Genomic DNA, 14183 nt, shown 5'->3' on the forward strand with positions numbered 1-14183 from the left:
GGAAGAGTAATCAAGGCTGTGTTGCTGTCTTAAAATTCAATGGAATATTCTGAAAGTGGAAATTAGACACAGTGCTGTTGAAGACTGGCATTTATCTTTCCAGTATTAATACAGTATCTGCCATTTTAATGAAAATAATTCAAATCTATTTTCCTGTGGAAATACCTTTCTATAAGTTCATGCAAGTTTGTTTTCAGAGCATGAGTCTTTCAGAAACACCAACAATTGCAAATTGATTTTTAAAGGCATTGCAAAAGAAAAATTAAGCCTTTGGGAAGTACACCACTATCAATACTATGTTCATCCTAGAACAGTAGGAAACTCAGCAGTTTGATTGAATTATGCCTTTTGTTTTTAATCTTTAACAGCTTCCAGGTGGTTCACTTATTTTTAACCCACTCCAGCAGCAGCTGTCACAGTTTTCTCCACAGCAACAATGTCAGCAGCCTACAACCTGTAGTCCTCAGCAACAGGGAGAACAGGTGTGTGCCAACAGCCCTCAGTCTGGGTTGCTTGGATGAAACAGTTTCTCCTATTCTCCCCATCTCTACAAGTAAATGAGCCATTACCCCATAGATCTGAAGCAGAGGGGGAGGCAGTTCTTCCTCCTAAACATTCTCAAACAGCAAAGAGTGCAGTGGCTCTGTTGCTATGGCTATACTTCTTTATTTATATTCTGTATAGAAAAGCTCTAACAATGCTGAGCATTGTCTAACTCTGTCATGAAGAGAGCCAGCCCCACTGTATGAGTGGTGTGAAACCAGCTTAGTGCTTTGTTTATCATAACTAACAGATATATCAGATGAACAGAGAAAAAATGCAGTCAGGATATTACAGAGTAGCAAAAACTTGTTACTGCAACTGCTGTGAGTTTGTTTACAAACCTCACTGCTGCAGTTCAGAATGTTCTTTGCACCAAAGGAAACACCGGTTGTCTTTAAAGCTATAATCTTAAGACATTTGCTCTACTGCTGCCTGTAATTAGTCTTAAAGGCTTTAATCATTGAGGAAATATAAAGTCTTGATAGACACTGCTCTGTCTTCAAGTGACAAATTTTGAATGGTCAGTTGCACCTTAAAAATCCTAAGGTGCAAGTACCAGGTTAGCACTTAAAAATCCTGACTAACATTGATGCAGCAGTGTGAGAAAACTAGCTGCTCTGCTTTTGTGTTCTCAGACACACAGGCCTTCTGTTTACCAAATACTCTCTACTGGATACTCAAGTATGTCATAATTTCACATGTGATACTGTAGACTGTTCATAAATAAGATGCTTCTCTGAAATTTTTTATGGTATATAAAAAATAGATACCTAGCCTCCTGTGCCACAGGCCTTGTTCTGGATTGTGGGACAGTTTAATGGGAAACTTTACAATTTGTTCACAGCATCTGAATCTCTGAATGTCAGTTAGTAGTTGAACTACTAAAAAAAAAAATAATGTGACCTTGTACTGTTGGGTTTTATTTTCTAGATAATGAACATCAAGGGCATTTATAAAAAGGATGATGTAAGCATAGTTCTTGTGGCAGGAAGTTCTGGAGAAAATCAGTCTCTGCATTGGTTAAACTGCCCTAAGGAACTTCTCTCATACCTTGCATTATAGAGGAGGGGGTTGTTGGCTAAAGTGAGATATGAACACTAGATTCCTTAGCTTTGATAAGGACTTGAATGTATGTGCTCACAGTGCTTAGTGAAAAAACTTAGGCCCAAAAACAACAATTTACTGTGCTACCCATATAATATAAATATATGCATTCTCTCTCATACTTAGGAATTTTCCCCACATGGTGGTTCTATGACTCTTAGTCATCATGGAGATGATGATGTCTCAACGTGCAATCTTTTGGTCTGGTTATCCTAGATCTTAGTAGCATTATAATGTAATGCTAAAGAAACATTGCAACTCCGGGACTGAACCAGCTTTTTTGTGACTCATAAACCATGCAGTTTTATTGAATTGTGCATATAATGCTTTATTTCTCTGTGTTATAAATCAGTGCATAATTTAAGTTCTAAAAGAGGTCATAATTCAGCACCCTTTGAGTTCAGGAGACACTTGGTCAGACTCCACTAATTCCTTTAAAGTGATTACTGTGGAAACTACTGTGTTCTGAAAATATAATTTTAAAACCAGGGTCTATATTTTTATGAAATTAAGGAGTGTGTGGCACAATATGAACATGGGAATGTGTCAGCCTTTGCACATCTTGATTGATTAGGACCTTTGCACATGGATATCTTAGGGTCTCCAGAAGACTTTGGGGCTGGGACTGGGACAGGAAATTGTCCTAAGATTACAACCATTAAGTGTAGTCTCTGCTAGACTGCAGGGAAATTGACAACTACATGGAATTCTGCTGGGTAACAGTAGCAATACCACTTCTGCCAAAACAAAGCTGTTCTGGGGTACTCAGTGTCTGTTTGTCCTACTGTTAGTGACTACACTGTAGCCTGTATCTGCACACACTGGATGACCTAGCATTAAACGTTTTTAATGGCACTTCAGAAGTTTGCCTTCACACTGGCTTTATTTGCTTATTCATTGATATGAAAGTTTGGTAATAAGGATCAAGCTTTTCATTTTTGCTAGGGGTCTGACCAAGGTCCATCCAATCAAGATCAGGCATTATCTGCCCAACAAGCTGCTGTAATTAACCTGACTGGAGTAGGGAATTTTATGCAACCTCAAGCCACAGGTATGTGCTTGCTGAGCCTCCTTTTGTAGCAAAGTGTTTATGTTGATAAATTCACACTGAAATGAAGTTTGGTCTTAAGGAAGTATTACGTTAGATCAGAATGGTTCACTGTTTATTATCAGGACATGAATTCTATGAGAAATATTCGACTTCTAAAGCATGCACTTCTCTGCTTTATTTGGCAGTTAAGTGCCATCAATTGATAGTATCACATGAAAACAAGTTAAAGTTAAAACGAAAATGCAGGGAACTTCATGCCAGACTTCATTAAGGAATGTTTCTTTAACTCTGTGCTTAACTCCCAGTGTGAGAAACCTTTGTGTCTCTACAAGCACTTCATAATCTAATTATGTTCTAACTAACAGAGTATGTATATCATATATACTTTATTCTGCACTGTTCCAAATTTGACTCTGAAACTAATTCTGTTGATCCCCCTTTTCCTGTTACACTGTATTCCTATGTCTTCCTCCCCTGACCAACTCAACCTGACTTCTTTGACCTGCCTGCTTTCCCCTTCTCCTTTCTCAGTGTTGTCTCAGCTTGGCTCTGCCGTGAACAGACCTGGGCAAAGCCTTCCTCAGCAGAGACTCCAGCTCTCTTCTGCCCTGCAACAGCAACAACAAGCCTTGCAGCAGCAGCAGCAACAGATACAAGTAATCCAGCAACTTCACTCTGACTGTGTTTAAAAAAAATTAAATTAAAAATATAATTCTTGGCTCCAAAATAAAAAATATGGCCCTCTTGGGCTCTCTTTTTAACTATGGTCTCGCAAATTGAAGGAAAAGAAAACCAACATGTATTTGGCAAACTATATTGTAAAACCCAAAATCTGTGATTCTCTCAGCTTGGAGCACTGAATTTATTTTTATTTGTTTAAGCCCTCCACCTTCCTGATTTGCAAACATTCAAGGGGTGCTTGTGGCACATGTCTAAATACTATACCAGGTGCCAATAGATTTCAAAGTGTAAGCACTTGGAAGTTCAAACGTAGCAATCCTACAGTAAGTACATGAAAGCAAGAGCTCTGCAAAGCATTCCTTTACCATTCAGATGCTTCATGAAAATATTTTAGAATTTTTTTAGTACAGTCTCATGTTTGAAATATATATGGAAAATTCATACAATGCGTACACTGAGAAGATATCACATTATAAAGGTACTGTGTAACCGAAACACTCAGTGAAGTTGCTGAGTTACTGCAGTTACTGCAATGAAGAGAAAGGGCAAAGAAACAAAGCTGTGCACATTCACATGTAAAATGTTAGCTTGTGCCCTCAGCAGGCTTCTGTGCCACTGGTGCTGCTTGACTGTACCCATTGCCCTGGTATATGGTGTGTTCCTTTGTCAACCTGGTGCTTCCTCATTTTTTCTTTCTTTCCCCTCCCTTTATTCTTCTGATGTGAAAGCTTTATAGTCAACACTAACAAGCTTTTTCTCCTTCTCCTCCATGGCAGCAGTTGCGATTCTTGCAGCATCAAATGGTTATGGCAGCGGCAGCAGCACAAGCAGCTCACCTGCATCATCAACAGCATTCAGGCAGCCACTCAAAAAGTAAAAGGAAAAGAGGCACACCAGCCCCTCCAAAATCATGAGACTTGCCTCCCCCCCAAAAAAATTGATTTGAAGGGGATTGTTTTTTCCAGATTGTTAAAGAAAAGGCTTAAAATAAAATTAGTGTTTTATATTACTGGTGGGAAAATGAATTTTTGACATTACATTAAAAGAAGTGAACTGATTTTGGAAGCCAACCTTACAGAACTTAGAAATATCATCTATAAAGTGGCTAGGATCTGGTTTCCTCTAGTCACTTAATTTTTTAACAGAATGTTTTATCTTGTATTTTTTACCACTCAACAACATTGTACATAGAATAAGGGTGAAAAACATTTTAGAAAAAATGAACTTTGTAAATGTAGTATTGGTATTTGTTTATTTAGTATAAAAGGTTTGTGAACACTGTAACAAATACAATTTTTACAAATCCATTTTTGAAAAGAGCTCTTTTTGTTCACTTGGGTGTTATACTTTTTATTACTTTGTCTATCAGTTTCTTTACTTCTTTGTGTCTTGTAATTGCTCTGGTGATACAGTCTTGAAGCTTGGCTCCTGTAAGAGGACTTCCACCTAAACATTGAAGAGAACAATTTGATTTTCTACTTATACTTCAGTTATTTATCTGTGATTTCCAAATGGGAGTATTAATACAGTAATTGTCATTACCAGCACCTTTCACTGGGGAGCATACAGCTTTCCCAGCCCTAGCTTCAGGCAAAGATAATGGAAACAAAGAGCTGTAACAGGAGACATGCCCAGAATTAATCCTCTGCTGTGACTGCTTTTTGAACTTTAGCATGCCACCCACCATCTTAAAACTCATTTCAAGACCAGGTAATTTTATGACTATTCAAGCAGACACTCTGTTACCACAAAGCACATGTATCTTACAAGGCAAAGCAGGTACAGAATCTTTGCTTTACCTAGTACCATCATCTCCCATAGGTTTCTTTGTCGTAAATTTAGAAGTACCTGGTTTATGGACAGAACACAGTCTGCCTTCTTCATCAGTTACAATGGTTACTGTTCCAGTTGCTAAATCTTCTTCTTCAGCAGTTGGATCAACAATGAGTAGCGTGCTTGTGAAAGAAATGCATGCAGATATGTTGGTATACATTGCTCCATTAATGTTATTGCAAAATACAGTTTTTACTGTAGTTTTACAAAATACTTGTAGATGGATTTAGTCTCAAGCTTATATGTTTTTCTACCAAAATGCACCAATTAAAAAAAAAAGAAGCCAAAAAATGTGGGAGATTCCACATAATCATGTGTTTGTGACTGTGGAAAATAGCATATAAGTAGTTTTATAATTTGTGACAGTGATGTATTGCAGGAAAATGCCACTAAATTTCCATCTGCAGTATGCAATATGAAAGATTCCAGTCATTATTTTGTAGTTACTCTGAAGACAGGCATTGGTTTTACATGTAGGCTGCACTAATTTGTACCAGACACCTTAAAGCAAAACTGATTTCCACTGGCAAGTTCACCAAAGTAGTTCTCCATTTGCTGTCAGTGAACTCAAACATCACTCAGACTGGGACTAGTTCAAAACCAGGTTCATTGGGTTGCTTAAGACAGTTTATTCTGGCTGTCATACTGTCACATGAGCAGTTCAATGCATGGCTGTTGCTGATGTACAGGTTGCTGCCACAGGAGCAGCCAGTGCTGGTGCCACTGCACCAGTGCTCCTCAGCCACGGCCGTGCTAAGCAGCAACCTACCGCTTCCATTTATTCAAGGAGGCCTTTTATGCAGAAGAAAAATGCCTCTGGAAGCCAGAGCATGTAAAGCATTTTATTGAAAGGGCTATTAACCAGAGTTTTTTAAAAAATAAACAAATACCACAAAAACCCCCCAGCAAACCACACAACACAGGCAGACACCCCCTCAATACTTAGTTTTAGGAGCTAAAATTTGATGCAACAGTTGGTTTCAGGGAACGAAACAAAGCCCAAAAGACACTCATGGAAAGCCTTCTTCCCCAGGCAGCTTTTTGGTCTATGTGTAAGTATGTATGGTTTGTGTGTAAATAATACCCTACTAACAGCTGTCTGCCTAGTATGTTACTCAAATGCTCAGAGTACATCAAACTTCAGACCTAGAAAAATGGTATTAAAGCAATTAACAGAAGCATTCTAAAGTACCTAATAATGTACTTTATTGTACATTACTGCACAATTTATTGTACTTTATTGTACTCTGATGCATTTTAGTAATCACTTGGTCAACATTTGCGATCATTGCTCTCCCCACCCTATTTGGATGAAAGGCCCCTACTAATAATTTCTGTGAATACATATTAATGTGCCATAATACCCCAAGAGCTCCAAACAGGCCTAAATCTTGAATAGCACAGTGAGCACTATCCTGTCACTTTCTAAAGCAAATGGATGTCACCAGAAATGACTGCATTTCTTATAAATAGCAGCAGAACACATTCTTAATATTCCTGACCTAAGGAAGAACCAGTAGACAATTTCAGATGAAGAGTCAAGTCATCAAATGTGATTACTTTGAATTCTCATAATCAGAGTCTCTTCCTACACGAACAATGATTTAAGTATGCTAGTTACACTTCACCTTGGGTAATTATGTTTTCAGTTATCCAAGGGTTCTATTGTTCTAACTGGACTGTTACTTCTTACTTTCTTTGTTGACTGCATCTTTGGAATAAGCTGTTCAAAAACTACCATCTTTTCTATCAGCTACTTACACAGACTTCTAAAACATTAATTGTACCGGTAATGTTTTTATCCCAAGATACATCTAAAACCTGAAACAGTACCCATCCGTGTTAAGCTTATCTTTTAGGTTGGGAACCACTTCTGCTTTAAGCCACAGAAAGAAGCTGCAGAGTACAGACTGCACTTCATTCTGTGCACTCCTTGCATCACAGAACTAGAGGCCCCTTCAGTAAGAGAGGCGGTGAATTTAAGATGAGTGGAGCAGCATTGCCTGAGGCTTCACTCTCATCCCTGGCAGAACTGCAGAAACATCACCGGTGGCATCCTCTGTCTTTCATTTGTTTTACAGACACTGTTGTTTGCATAAAGTACAAAACAGTTTGGAACTTACTCATCAAATATAGCAAATGATGTGGCAACTGGATGCTTTCTGATAATCAAAGGATTCTTCTGTTTTAAATTAACTTCTGATAAACCAGTTTCTTCATTTATCGTAACTAACGGCAATTGCACTGAAGAGATAAAAAAATTACAATGGTCTAATATTAAACATGCTGGGTTTAGCAGGCCTAGGGATGTTGACAACTACTGAAATATTTAAGCTGTTCTCTTAATCCACTGAAAATCAATTAGAATAGTTCTTCCTACATTAATGGTACACTAAAAAAAAAAAAAATCTTGAATTCAAGGAAAGTATTTATCTTAGAACTACCTGTTCAAGAAAACGTTTCATTCTTGTACTCAGGGTAACAGAAGCTTTTCTCTTTACACAGAAATATTTTCTACTTCCAAAATGCCACACAATTAAAATACTTTAGTCATATTTAACCAAAGGTATTTTTTCCCCAAGTCTACTGCACAAATAAAATTTAGTAATATAATCTCATGTCATGAATTTTATATATCTGTAGAAACAGTGCAAACTGACCTTCAGCTAACTCTTGCTGTGACAACCAATACATTGCTAGTGACAAGGAGGACAAGAGCAAAGTAGCTAGGAGAATTCCAAGGCTGGCAATTCAGTTAAAAAGAAAGGCCTTGCCCTTTAAACTGCTGCCTTCATGCATTTGTAGGCCACACACCTTCAGTCAGGCCACACATTTTACACACTGTAATTCATTAAGCTAGGAAAGGAATGTTATGTTGTGACAATGTACTTGTGTAAGCAAAGCCTCCAATAGCTCATCCTGCTTACAAAAAACACATTATCAACGTAATATCCTGATACAGATGTTAAACTCTTTCATGGCCACTGCTAAAAGACTTGGGTATCTGACACCAAAGAACATGTGACAGAATAGCTGTTAGCCTCTTAAGAAAGCAGTAAGTATACAAAACAGATCCTATTTTTCAGGTGTTACACACCTATACCATCCCACCATCATTTCCACCTTGTATTTGCATTCAAATGACAGGACACAAATGGTCCCATGAATTAGTTACCCACGTATTAGGGTTCAAAACAAATGCATTTATCCAAGCAACACTAATCAGAATGTCTCTTACCGTTTTTTAATGCTGCCAACAAAGCAAAGACACTGGCATCCAGAAGGTTTCCATCATAATCCAGACATATGATATCACAGTACAACACCCACGCAAGCTATTAAAAAAGGTTTGCACATGTGAGATATTCCATCAGCTAAGTAAATGGTGCAATATATAAGAAAATCCTGGCCACACTAAATACAGATACTTATTTCTATCATTTGATTTTTGCATTTAGGATGTAAATCAAACTATGAGAACTGAAAAGCAAAAACAACACTAAAACCTGCTATAACCTCAAATACTTTCTGTATCTCCACTTGTGTACAGGTCCTGTGATCTTGTTACCGTCTCCCTTTTCATTCTAAGATAGAACTTACCTTGCCATTGGCAATACACAGATCTTCTTTCACTATCATCTGTGAACTAAAATAAAATAAGAGTAAGCAAGGCAATGGAAAACTCTTGCAGAATTGCTTGTATTTTAACAGCACTGAGATGGTTCTTACTTTTCAATCACATCTGCAATGAACTGGCTTGCTGCTTGAGCCTCTTCACCAGGTGGTCCAGAGCGAAACCTCTCTGCACAGAGGGATGGCAGCTCGACATTTGGAACTAGGTAGCAAGAATCATGAGTCATAAACCAAAGAAAGCAGGCAATGGATAATAAAAAAAGAATGCTCTTAATACAATTTTATGTACTTCAAATGAAAGGCAAGACTAAGAATTTTTCAATCAAGCCTTCCTAATTCTCCCCTCAAAAATAAAGTTATGCATGAGTTTGTATTAAAGAACTTGTAGTACTCTCTGTACTCAAAAACTATATATTACATGGACAAGCACATACTCCTAGCTACCACTCTCTGTTTATATTCCTTCTCTATCATGACCCACAAACACTCCTTAGCACTTTTCAGCAGACCAAGAAACAGCAGCATTTTCATCCCACTGCCTGACTTTACTGGTATGCTGTCTGCTTTCCATCAACCATTAAAACCTAAGGCTTTAGACTTGAAGCAAAAACATGCATAAACATTCATGAAAAGAACCTAAGAATAGTCAAGCTTACTGAAAACAACATACTTAGGAGATGCCTTAGAAAAAAGGGATTTTGTCTAAGCTCTCAATTCCACAAAATTATTTTATTTCCAAAGAAACTCCAAATGGGAGTGAGGAGGTACCACTGGGACATACAGTTCTCTGAGAAATAAACAGTTTTTATTTCACTGTTCTTAACAGCTACATTTTTTGCCTACTGGGACTTTGAAACAGAAGTTAACATGCCTTTGCACAATCTTGCATGCCACTATCTTTTATAGAGTATCTTCTCTCTCTTAATATACACAATGATGCAGGTTTCCTTCCACGCCCAGCCCGGAAAGAGCAGCAAAAAGGTAGCTGTATAAGGAAAACTCACAGGCAAAGCAAAGGGAATTCTAGATGCCTAGATGTCAATTTTGAAATTAATTTGAAGGGTTGTAATAAAATTTGATCCAAATTAATTCTTTTAAGAAATCATAATTTCCACAACCTTTTAGCTGAAGTAATACAAAACCTCAGATCCATACTGAAACACTACACTTACCAATATATCCCTTATTAGCAGAATCTGCTGCAGGTGCAGCAAGTTCCTGGAAAAATAGAAAAGAGAAAAATGAAGAATTTTGTACAAAATATTTTCCAGATGATCTATATACAATGGTTGTTTTCTTCCCAGTTATCATTAGAATGAGATTTACAGAAGTAATTTTTAATCAGTCCTTGTCTGTAAATTTCCTATGGAAGAACTCAATACTGGGATGAGCAGCCATTTGTCTTGTAGGTCATGGCAGGCCAGCGGTGCAGTTGAGGCTATAAGGCATTCAATAGTCCAGCCAGCTCATTCCCAATGCACTTACTGATCCATGTTCAGGAACTTTTCAATTATAGAGCTTTTATCTAGAAATAACAAGGACTTAGTTTTGTACACATCTTTCCCCATACACGATGAGCATCACAAAAAGACATGTTCTCAGACTATACAGGTAGGATTATACAATTAGAATATACATTAACTTTCAGGTCTGGAAGTAATTCAGGTGAAATACTGTAATTGCATCTGACCAGCATATTATTGTAACTCCAAGGGCAATTAATTCCAAACACAAACACACGAAGACAACTAACAGATAAATAAAGATAAAAACCAACCATACCGCTTTTACTCCGCAAATCACTGTGGTATTTCCTAACTTCACCAGGGCAGAACCATCTGCAGTTGTAATTGAACCTGAAGAGAAAAAGTACTGTTCAGTAAAGTCTATTTTCCCTTCAAAGGGTGCCAAATAACATCCAATCTTCACTAAGTGTTTACCTTCCATCGTTTTATACTAAACACAGCCTAAGCAAAGTCTTGAATCCAGAGTGAGAATCTCTGTATTAAACAGTCAATCACACAGAATGGTTGAGGTTCTCCAGCCTGCTGAGGCCTCTCTGGATGGCAGCACAACCCTCTGGCATATCAGCCACTCCCAGTTTGGTGTCACCTGCAAACTTGTGAGGGCACCTAAACTGTGCTGCACATACAGGTGCAGAATTGACTAATTACACTGTGCACGTTAGCCCAGGAACAGGACTGGAAACAATGCTCAAGGATATTATTGTACCACATACTCTTTTTCATCCTTATTGAAACTGTAAAGAAAAATCCTTCCTCTTCCTGGTTTACAAATGCAAGAACGAAGAAAACCAATTAGTAAGTCATTAAGATCACCACTATAACCTGATATTAATAATACCTCCCCCATTATGATTATTCCACATAAGCACTTGCCTATGTTGACAGTGGTTGTCCGAAATTCACCTAACTCTCTTCCATCAGGCCGACAGTTCTCCTTCTAAAGAAAAATTACAGATTTCAAATTAGAAAGCATATTTTATCAAATAACACAATAATATTTTTGCTACAGAACTTCATAAAAAATGAAGTTGTCTTCTCAAAAATGCTAGGGAAAACTCAGTCATACTTTAGTTGGCTTTTCATCAACTGATACATAGTTTGTGGTTGTACACGTGCAAAAAAAAAACCCTGATTTTTAAAATTAATTTAAATTTATTTAGACAATACAACAACAGACTGATTGTCTAAAGGGTAGGTACTACAGGAGGCTAGATTAAGAACATTATCCAAGAATGAACACACACTGGTAAACTTAAAATGAAAGTTTCTACCTGCCTGCATTGTTTAGTGGAGCTCTTAAAATTAGAGTGAACTAAAGAAAACTAGAAAATCCAGCATTCAAACACCATCAGTCAGAAGCTGTACAGCACATAACCCTTATGTTAGAAACTGAAACAATATTCCGTCATTTTAGATCTGACTTGTCACTCACAACAGTTTCAAGCTTTTCAAAAGCAAACACTTTTGGCTCAATTATGAGAACCAAAATTTGCAATAACACTGGATCCATTTCTAAGTCAATACAACTTCAGTAATAGCTGAACTAATTTAAGGTAACAAAACTAAGTGGTTTTCCTCTGCAGTTACATTTACTGCTGTATGGTTAGCAGTAATAGTATCTGTTACTAATTTTTGTAGCATCTAAAAACCTGGTTTGATATAATTTTGTACTAGGCAAAAACCTGCATTACCATCTTGGTCAAATTAAACTGAACTCCTTTCAAGACCAAAAGAAGCAAGGATGAAAAAGCATCAACACCATAGATGGAAAGAAAAACACATTCTGAAGAGCACAGATGTTTTTTGCCTGCTCAGACAGTTTTTTTTGGGTTTAGTTTTTTCAGTTTCCATTTCCATAGCTTTAGATTTCCATACAGACAAGTTAGAAGAGCAGAAACAAGCAAGAAAAAATTCACTACAAGGAATTTATACATGATTCACTCACCAAAAACCTCCTGTAATATTCCAATGGTTCCACAGTTCTAGAACAAATAGAAAGAGAACTTCAAATGTAAGCTCCTGAGTAAGCAAGATGCACAAAAAAAAAATCTGGAAATCAAGATGCTTGACAAAGCTGCTTACCAATACAGTTAAAGAACAATGAGGAAATTTTAAAATAATCTAAAAAAAAAATATGTTTTCCTAAGTTCAGTCCCAAATTGTTCATTCCATATAAGGAAACTGCCTGCACATACACTTAACAAAAATTGCTAGCTTTCACTTCAGTAATCCTATTAGCTCTAATCGAAAGAAGTGTTTAGTGACAAATGAGTCATTAAACACTTTGCCTTTCAAGGAATGCAAAAATGAAAATTTTACTACAATGTGTGAAATATCTGTAAGTCCAAGGACTGCATTCAGATGCAGAAAATTGTATAGATTTTTTTAATTATTCAGTTTTTCTTAGAATCTTTAACAAAATACAAAATATGCTTCATGCAGTGCTTCAGATGAGACATAACTGATGCTTATTACTAATCATACACTAGTAACAGTACTTGTGCATTAGTATTTTATGCGGGAATCATTAAGGAAAAAAAAAGCTTTTAAAAAAAATGTTGCCAATATTTAAACAAAGCATTCACAGTTTTGTTAAAACAGTGCTTCTGGGACAGGGGTGGAAAAAAAAGTGGAATAGGCAAGTTTTCCAAATGCAAACTAAGATACAGGCAACACGAACATAATGGCCAGCATGAATGGGCTCCTGCTGGCTCCACACGTGTTGGTCCTGTACCACTGGATTATAAACCCAACAGAAGGTCTGTTGTTTTACAGTTCAGGTAACAGCACTTGCTAAACCTGGCTTGATGCTTTTAAGCCATACAATAGAATCAAGGATGCTGGGACAGACTACCCAGAGAAGCTGTGGGTGCCCCGTGCCTGGAAGTGTTCAAGGCCAGGCTGGATGGGGCCCTAGCAAAAGGTGTCCCTGCCCACGGCAGAGGGATTCGAACTGGATGATCTGGGAAAATCCCCTCTGACCCAAACCACTTTACTATTCCAGAACGAATAGTTATAAATGGGAAGTCATTGAATTCCTTACCGTGTTAATTTCCTTATAATTCTATCAGCTGTGTAAGGGCAGGTTTAGGTCGGACAGTAGGAAAACATTTGTCGCCTAGAGGGTGTCTGGGCACTGGACCTGGAACTTCCCCAGGGCACAGCACCAAAACTGCCGGAGTCCGAGAAGCGCTTGGATAGCGCTTCAGGCACACGGTGACTCCTGGGGATCCTGCACCGGGCCAGGAGCTGGACCCGCTGATCTCTAAGGATCCACCTCGGCGCAGGCTGCAATTCTGCTACCAGGCAGCTCCGGGCCTCACCGAGCTCCGCTCGGGCTTTTTGCCGGGTCTTTTCCCGGCTGGCCAAACCCCGCTCGCTCAGTTTTTCCCGCAAGCGTCGGGGCTCCACAGCCCCCGCGGCACCGACCGCACGCGCCGGGCCCGAGACCGGATAAAGCCCACGGGGGTCCCAGCGCGGCCGGGGCGGAGACCGGATAAAGCCCACGGGGGTCCCCCCGCGGCCGGGGCGGAGGCCGGATAAAGCCCACGGGGGTCCCCGCGCGGCCGGGGCGGTGGGGACGCCGGGTGCGGCGGGACCCGCGGGGCGGGCCCGGCGGGACCGCGGCCGCCGGGCCCAGCACTTACTTGAACGCTGCCGCCATGGCGGTGCCGTCTCCGCCCCGGATGTGGCGCCCCCTGGCGGCCCGCTCTCCCGGCCGCCTCCGCGGGCGGACCGGCGGCGGCGGCGGCGATGGGGGCGGCGGCGCTGCCGGGCGCTGACCGCCGGGGGGCGCCGGCGGCTCCCAGCGG

At 39.2% G+C, this 14183-nt stretch overlaps 2 protein-coding genes across 10 annotated transcripts in view; one reads left to right on the top strand and one right to left on the bottom strand.

The window, feature by feature from the left end:
• Positions 1 to 4686, top strand: part of SUPT20H (SPT20 homolog, SAGA complex component) — a 29721-nt gene extending 25035 nt beyond the window's left edge. For 6 of the 9 annotated variants that reach the window (XM_021541893.2, XM_021541899.2, XM_031504595.2 and 3 more), the window contains 3 exons: positions 2593 to 2698; positions 3230 to 3354; positions 4156 to 4686. In XM_021541893.2, coding sequence (XP_021397568.1) covers positions 2593 to 2698; positions 3230 to 3354; positions 4156 to 4293 — 369 coding nt within the window. In that variant the 3' untranslated portion in view covers positions 4294 to 4686. Of the gene's footprint in view, positions 1 to 368; positions 483 to 2592; positions 2699 to 3229; positions 3355 to 4155 lie in introns of all 9 variants that reach the window. The other 3 variants (XM_021541897.3, XM_021541900.3, XM_021541901.3) reach the window with 2 other exon arrangements.
• On the bottom strand, positions 4613 to 14055 carry EXOSC8 (exosome component 8). Its single transcript, XM_021541902.2, has 11 exons — positions 14019 to 14055; positions 12317 to 12353; positions 11245 to 11308; positions 10628 to 10701; positions 10018 to 10063; positions 8942 to 9047; positions 8813 to 8858; positions 8451 to 8547; positions 7336 to 7456; positions 5228 to 5334; positions 4613 to 4825 (listed from the first exon to the last, which is right to left on the bottom strand). The coding sequence occupies exons 1-11, from the start codon at positions 14033 to 14035 to the stop codon at positions 4710 to 4712; spliced, it is 831 nt and encodes a 276-aa protein (XP_021397577.1). The 5' UTR covers positions 14036 to 14055; the 3' UTR covers positions 4613 to 4709.
• Positions 14056 to 14183: the final 128 nt, after the last annotated feature.

This window comes from Lonchura striata, chromosome 2 (genome assembly GCF_046129695.1).
Source record: "Lonchura striata isolate bLonStr1 chromosome 2, bLonStr1.mat, whole genome shotgun sequence".
Lineage (NCBI taxonomy): Eukaryota > Metazoa > Chordata > Aves > Passeriformes > Estrildidae > Lonchura > Lonchura striata.

Excerpts from the sequence above, each read along its gene's own strand:
- EXOSC8 (XM_021541902.2), bottom strand. Across the intron at positions 9,048-10,017 it reads TGCTAATAAGGGATATATTG|TTCCAAATGTCGAGCTGCCA; the intron begins GTAAGTGTAGTG and ends CTTGCTACCTAG. Across the intron at positions 4,826-5,227 it reads GTGTTCTGTCCATAAACCAG|GTGGAAGTCCTCTTACAGGA; the intron begins GTACTTCTAAAT and ends TTCAATGTTTAG.